Raw genomic sequence first — 6,291 nt, 5'->3', positions numbered from 1 at the left:
CTCTCAGCTCTTTCCTCAACCAGAGCCTCCTGTGTGAGCTCCAGAAGGGGACTAGACCCCATGCCACACCCACTGGCCTCTCACTGGTCCAGAGCAGCGTCTGAGTCCTCACTCCTCCCTATACACTTGCACTGGGGCCTGAGCTTCCAGAGCCCTCTTGTCCCTGATGCTGCCCTGATGACCCAGGCATGATCCCCCAGGGCTGGTCCTGCTCCTCAGTCTGTGCAGAGTAGTCCAGAGCCTGAGGGCTCCAGCAACACCTCCTTGGAGTGGCTTCCTCAGTGCTGCTGCCCAGCTGTCCCTCTGTTCTTCCTTCTCACTTTATCTTTTTCTAATATGAATGAATATATCACCTCATAGTATATATTTGAACGTGTTGTTTTATTACCTATACCACCCATTAATTTTAGCTACAAATTGCAGAATCTTGTATATTTTAGGCACTAGCAAGTCGATACCTAGTGGCGCTGACATAAAACAGAGACAGTGAGCATATTTTTAAAGAACGAATGCATGAGAGTGACGGGAACTCTGTGTTTATACCTTGAGTTTTTGTTTCTGACAGTGGTAGAAGCAGAGAAGCCTGTGATCCCACCTCCCCTACTGCCAGGGACTCAGGGCTCCTCTTGGGCTGCTGCCCGTACACTTCTCACTCTTGACACTTTTTAATTACACAGCTATAAAAGCCCAATCCCAGTTTTTATTGCAAGAGCTCTTTCATAGTTTTACTCATATTCACTAACTATAAAGCAAAACTTGATGTTAAGTTGCCACCTGGGAATGAGGGCTGCTGCCCAGTACTTGCTATTCTTTCCTGTTGAAAAGACCATAATCCAAGATGACTTTCCAATTAACATCATGGACAGGATGTGGCACATACATGTCTTTCAGATGGAAGGACACAAATATAGAAAGCAGAAAGCCACACCAAGACTAGATGAGGGAGGCAGTTAAACATTTATATTGCAAACAGAAGAAATGACACAATCACAGTTAGTGTGTATTTGGGAGAACAAATGAAATAAAAGAGGCACTTGCCAGAATGAGCTGGCATTGAGAGGAGAGCAGAGGCTCTGAGGGACTGAGGGCAGATGCCCATTCACAGGAAGGGTCTGGGCAACAAAAATCAAGAAAAAGATATAAGAACAGAAATTTAATGTTTTTTTTTATGAATTCTCTGTAGGATTGACATGTGGTTTTTGTTTTACTTCCCCTACAAAATCAAGTCTGTGGAGGGCAAGAACAATCATGTAAGCTGAAGTCAGGAAGCTACCTGTGCTTAGGTGACTCCCAAGGTGAACTGCTCCTCAGCAGTACCTCCTGTCTGTGCCTTAGGAAGTTAAACTGCAGGAAAGGAAGAAAGAAACATTCTCTCCATGGTCCATCTGCCTGGCCTAGACTGAATACAGGAATTGGGCATGATTTTTTTTTGAGCAACAAAATAAAAACAAAAGTTATATTGAATAATATTTTTGACACAGAGAAAACAATTACCCAATAATTGTTAAATTTGATATTTAAAATTGGTTAGCACTTGGAAGGCAGAGGCTCAAAGTTTGGTCCAAGGCCTAAACGTATCTGAGAATGTTATTCTTCAAATCTTCTTTTTATGTTTAGAAAATGAAGACATTAGTGCCTAAATTCATGAAATTTGGGCTGTGGGCAGATTATAATCAATTAAGTAATCTGAAAAAGAGTTCATACATGTTATCACTTATCAAAGATTTCTACATAGACAGAAGGAATGTCTGATGGTGTGTTTAATTTTTCCATATCTATGTATGTTTCCATTATGATATGAGTTCTAGCATGCCACCATGTCAGGCAGAATGAAAACCTTGCATATTGTTAAATCTGTCATTTTTATCATTTTAATTTGCTTACTCAAAGAAAGGAAAATTTTTATGAAAATCTATGTGCTTGATTTTAATTTTTTAGGGCTTTAGAAAATGGAAAACTTACTAGGAGAAAATATACAAACAATGCATTATAACTAGGGTGGATCTTAAGGGACTCATGATACCTTTACAACCTAAGAAAGATGCTTTTGAATGATGACCCACTTCTAGGACCAGATGAGCAGCTTCTGTGTAGGAGGTGAACAGCACAGCACCTGGGAGAAGACCCTGGCTTACTCAGCTGCAGCAGTGCTAGTGGGGAGGGGAGAGCAGGCACTAAAGGTGTGGAGGAGGCAAGGTCACTGAGGATGCAGACTCAAGCACACAGGGCACTTCTGTGTCCCACAGGCCATGTCTGTGGTGAACCTGAGTGCTGAGTTGGGCAGCTGGGAAAGCAGGATCCTGGCTTCCTCCAGGGCTGAGCCTGGTGCATAGTCCTAGAAATGCTCCTGCCAGGAGTCAGCAGGCAGGAAGGCTCCAGCTACCTCACTGGGTTTCCTGTGCCTGGTATAGACTTTGTATCCCAAGACCATGTATGTGTCTAGGATGTGCTGAGATGGTTACAGAGAGAACTGGGGCAGGAACATTCTATTCAGGTCTTAAAATCAATAAAACAAAAGCTATGGTGTTGGAGGAAAATAAATTATTAATAAAGTCAATTTCTTCTTATTCTTCCTCTAGTTTCATTTTATCCTTATTGCTTAGCATTAATTTTTTCATTTTCTTTCAAGAAATTTAAAGCAGTAGGTTTTAATGGAGAAATGGAACCAAACTTCAGATGACTTTATTTTGTTGGGGTTGTTTCCCCCAAATCAGAAAGGCCTATTTCTCTTGCTCCTGATCATCTCTGTGTTTGTTCTCGCCTGTTTGGGGAACTCAGGGATGACTGCCCTCATCTTCTTGGACCCCCGGCTCCACATCCCCATGTACTTTCTCCTCAGCCAGCTCTCCCTCATGGACTTGATGTACATCTCCTCCACGGTCCCCAAGATGGCCATCAACTTCCTCTCTGGCCAAAAGAGCATCTCCTTCCTGGGCTGTGGTGTGCAAAGCTTCTTCTTTCTGACAATGGCATGTTCTGAAGGCTTACTTCTGGCCTCCATGGCCTATGATCGCTTTGTGGCCATCTGCCACCCCCTCCACTACCCCATTCACATGAGTAAAATGAAGTGTGTGAAGATGATCCTGGTGTCCTGGACACTGGGCTCCATCAACTCCATGGCACACACTGTCTATGCCCTGCATCTTCCTTACTGCAGGTCCAGGACCATCAATCATTTCTTCTGTGATGTCCCTGCCATGTTGCCCCTGGCCTGTGTGGACACCTGGGACTATGAGTACATGGTGTTTGTGAGCACAAGTCTGTTTCTCCTCCTCCCTTTCCTTGGCATCATGGCCTCCTATGGACGAGTCCTTTTTGCTGTCTTCCACATGCGTTCAAAAGAGGGGAGGAAAAAGGCCTTCACCACGTGCTCCACACATTTAACTGTGGTGACATTTTACTATGCTCCTTTTGTCTACACTTACCTCCGTCCCAGGAATCTCCGCTCCCCAGCAGAGGATAAGATCCTTGCAGTTTTCTACACCATCCTCACTCCCATGCTCAATCCCATCATCTATAGCCTGAGGAACAAGGAGGTCCTGGGGGCCATGAGAAGAGTGTGTGGGATGTTCTCCAAAAAGAAGTGAGCATGGTCATCTCTGCTCCTGTGTATGGCTTCTTTCCATGCAGACTGGAACTCTCTAGAACAGTGCTGACCTATAGATGCATACATAAATATATGTGAGCCATGTATGTCATTTAAGAATTTCTAGTTATATATTTAAAAGCAATATTAATTTAATAGATAATTATATATAGTTATCACAATTATTAATTTATTTCACTGAAGAAAACATTACAGTTAATTTTATTAACAATTAATTAAAATTTTACATTGTGTTCCATTGTCTTATAAGTGGTATGGTTTGTTTGTAAATATACTACTACCAGTGTAATAATATTTATATTGATGTGTAATGTTATAATGTTCTATATATTTGACATACAATTATTACTGTGCTTGCATAGTTTGTTTTCATTTTAAACTGTCAAAGTGTTGTATTTCCCACTCATAGCAAACAGCAACCTGGATCATACACATTTCAAGGGCCCCATTGCCACTATAGCCAGTGTGCATAGAAGTGCAGGACCTCAGGGTGACTTAGAGTCCTCCCCTTCAGGGCTAGATGTGGCTTCTTTTTCTGACTATTATTACTGCTATTGGGTAATTTTACTTTATTTCAAACTGTAAGTTTTTAAAATGTTATTCTTCTATCAATGCAAGATAACTTTAAATAATGTTTGGGTTCATTTTTACAAAAATCATACATTCTGGAATTCTATTTTAGTCTATTTCAGTCCCCAGTGCATCTCCCCTTTCCTTTCCTCTTCCCTCCCTTTTTTAAATTCCTCTACCAGTTTTTATTTTATTCATTTTAAAGTTTTTGATTGATGCTTCCTACATATACAGAAAAAAAATCAAGTTCCCTGTGGTATATTTATATACATATATTGTGATTTTGTTAAATTCATTCTGCATTTCCTCCCTTTCCCCATCCTTCCCTCCGTCTCAATCTCCTTCTTAAATTCCTCTGATCTTTGCTCTATGATATCTATTCCTCTCCTTTTACACTATTTTGTTCTGGTTTCTGCATATGCGAGACAACATTTGATCCTTGATCTGCTGAGTCTGGCTTATTTCACTCAGCATGATGTTCCTCACTTCCATCCATTTATTTGGAAAATGCCATGATTTCATTATTCTTTATGGCTTGAGTAAAACTTCATTGTTTATATGTACCGCATTGTGTTAATCCATTCTTCTATTTAATGGGCAGGCACCTGGAGGAGTTCTATAACTCAGCTATTGTCAATTGTGCTATTATAAACATTCATGTGGCTGCATTGCTGCAGTATGCTGAGTCCAGTTCTTTGGAGGAATCCTGAGCAGTGGCATAACTAGATCTCATGGTGGTTTTCTTCCTAGTTTTGTGAGGAATCTCCCCACTGCTTTCCATAGTGGTTTCACTAATTTGCAGTCCCAATAACAGTAAATGAGTGTGATTTTTCTCCAAATCCCCCACAACATTTATTATTTATATTCCTGATAATTGTCATTATGATTGTAGTGGAGATGGAATTTTAATATGGGTTTATTTTGCATTTCCCCAATTGCTAGAGATAGCAAAATTTTTTCACATTTTTTTTGCATCTGTTCCTTTGAGAAATGTCTGTTGAGTTCTTTGACCCTTCTATTGGTTATCTGTTTTAGTGGTGACCTCTTTGAGTTCTTTTTTAATTCTGGCTATTATTCTCCTGTCAGAGGAAAAGCTGGCAAACATTCTCTCCCACTCTGTAGGCTCTTTATCCTCTTAACCAGTCACTTTTCAGCACTGAATCTTTTTAATTTGATCCATCCAACTTGTTAATTCTTCATTTTATTTCTTGAGCTTTAGTGTTTGTATTAAGGAAAGCAATTCCTGCACCACCATGTTGGAGTGTACATGCTGTTCTTTCCTAGAAGTTGCAAATATTCTGATTTCATTCCTGAGTGTTTGATCCACTTTGATTTGGCTGTTCTTCAGGATAAGAAAATACGAATCTCATTTCATTCTTCTACATGTTTCCTAGCACTATTTGTTAAAAAGGCTATTTCTTCTGCAATAGTCATTTTTTGCACCTTTGTCAAGTATCAGAGGACTGTAAGTATATATATAAGTTTTCTTTTTGTCTTCAATTCTATTCCTTCAGTATTCACGTTTGTTTGATACCACTAATGTACTGTTTTTATTACTAGTGTTCTGTAGCATAATTTGAAATCAAGTATTCTGTTGTGTCCAGCATCCCTCCTCTTGCTCAGGACTGTTTTGGTTATTCTAAGTCTCTTAATCTTTAAAATGAATTTTAGAACTGGATGTTCTTATTATGGTTCTGTGAAGAATGCCCCTGGTATTTTGATGGAGATTGCATTGAATGTGAATACTAATTTTGACAAAATTAATTCTGCTTATCTATGAACATGGGAAGTCTTTCCATATTCTAAGGTCTTCTTCAATTTTTTTCTTCATGGTTCTACAATTTCAATTTTAGAGACCTTTCAACTCCTTTGTTAGATTAATTTCTGAGTATTTTATTTTATTTGTTTGAGGTTATCATGAATGGAACTATTTTCCCGATTTCCTTCTCAGCAGAATCACTTTTGGAGTATATAGAAAAGCTATTGATTTATAAGTGTTGACCTCATATTCTGCTACTTTGCTAAATTCATTTATCAGTTCTAGAAGTCCTCTGGTACTAACTATGGTACCAGAAGCCTTTTCATGGTACCAGTTTTTCAAATACCAACAATGA

General features: G+C 39.5%; 1 protein-coding gene across 1 annotated transcript; it reads left to right on the top strand.

The window, feature by feature from the left end:
• Window positions 1–2,651: 2,651 nt before the first annotated feature.
• LOC101967460 (olfactory receptor 2L13) lies at window positions 2,652–3,587 on the top strand. The gene has a single exon (XM_005342363.2). It carries the CDS (start codon window positions 2,652–2,654, stop codon window positions 3,585–3,587), a length of 936 nt encoding a protein of 311 aa, XP_005342420.2.
• The last annotated feature ends 2,704 nt before the right edge of the window (window positions 3,588–6,291 follow it).

Source organism: Ictidomys tridecemlineatus, chromosome 1 (assembly GCF_052094955.1).
Source record: "Ictidomys tridecemlineatus isolate mIctTri1 chromosome 1, mIctTri1.hap1, whole genome shotgun sequence".
Lineage (NCBI taxonomy): Eukaryota > Metazoa > Chordata > Mammalia > Rodentia > Sciuridae > Ictidomys > Ictidomys tridecemlineatus.
This window is presented reverse-complemented; position numbering and strand designations above follow the sequence as displayed.

What these genes read in the sequence shown, in the direction of transcription:
- LOC101967460 (XM_005342363.2), top strand. Translation starts at nt 2,652, where the DNA reads ATGGAGAAATGGAACCAAACTTCAGATGACTTTATTTTGTTGGGGTTG.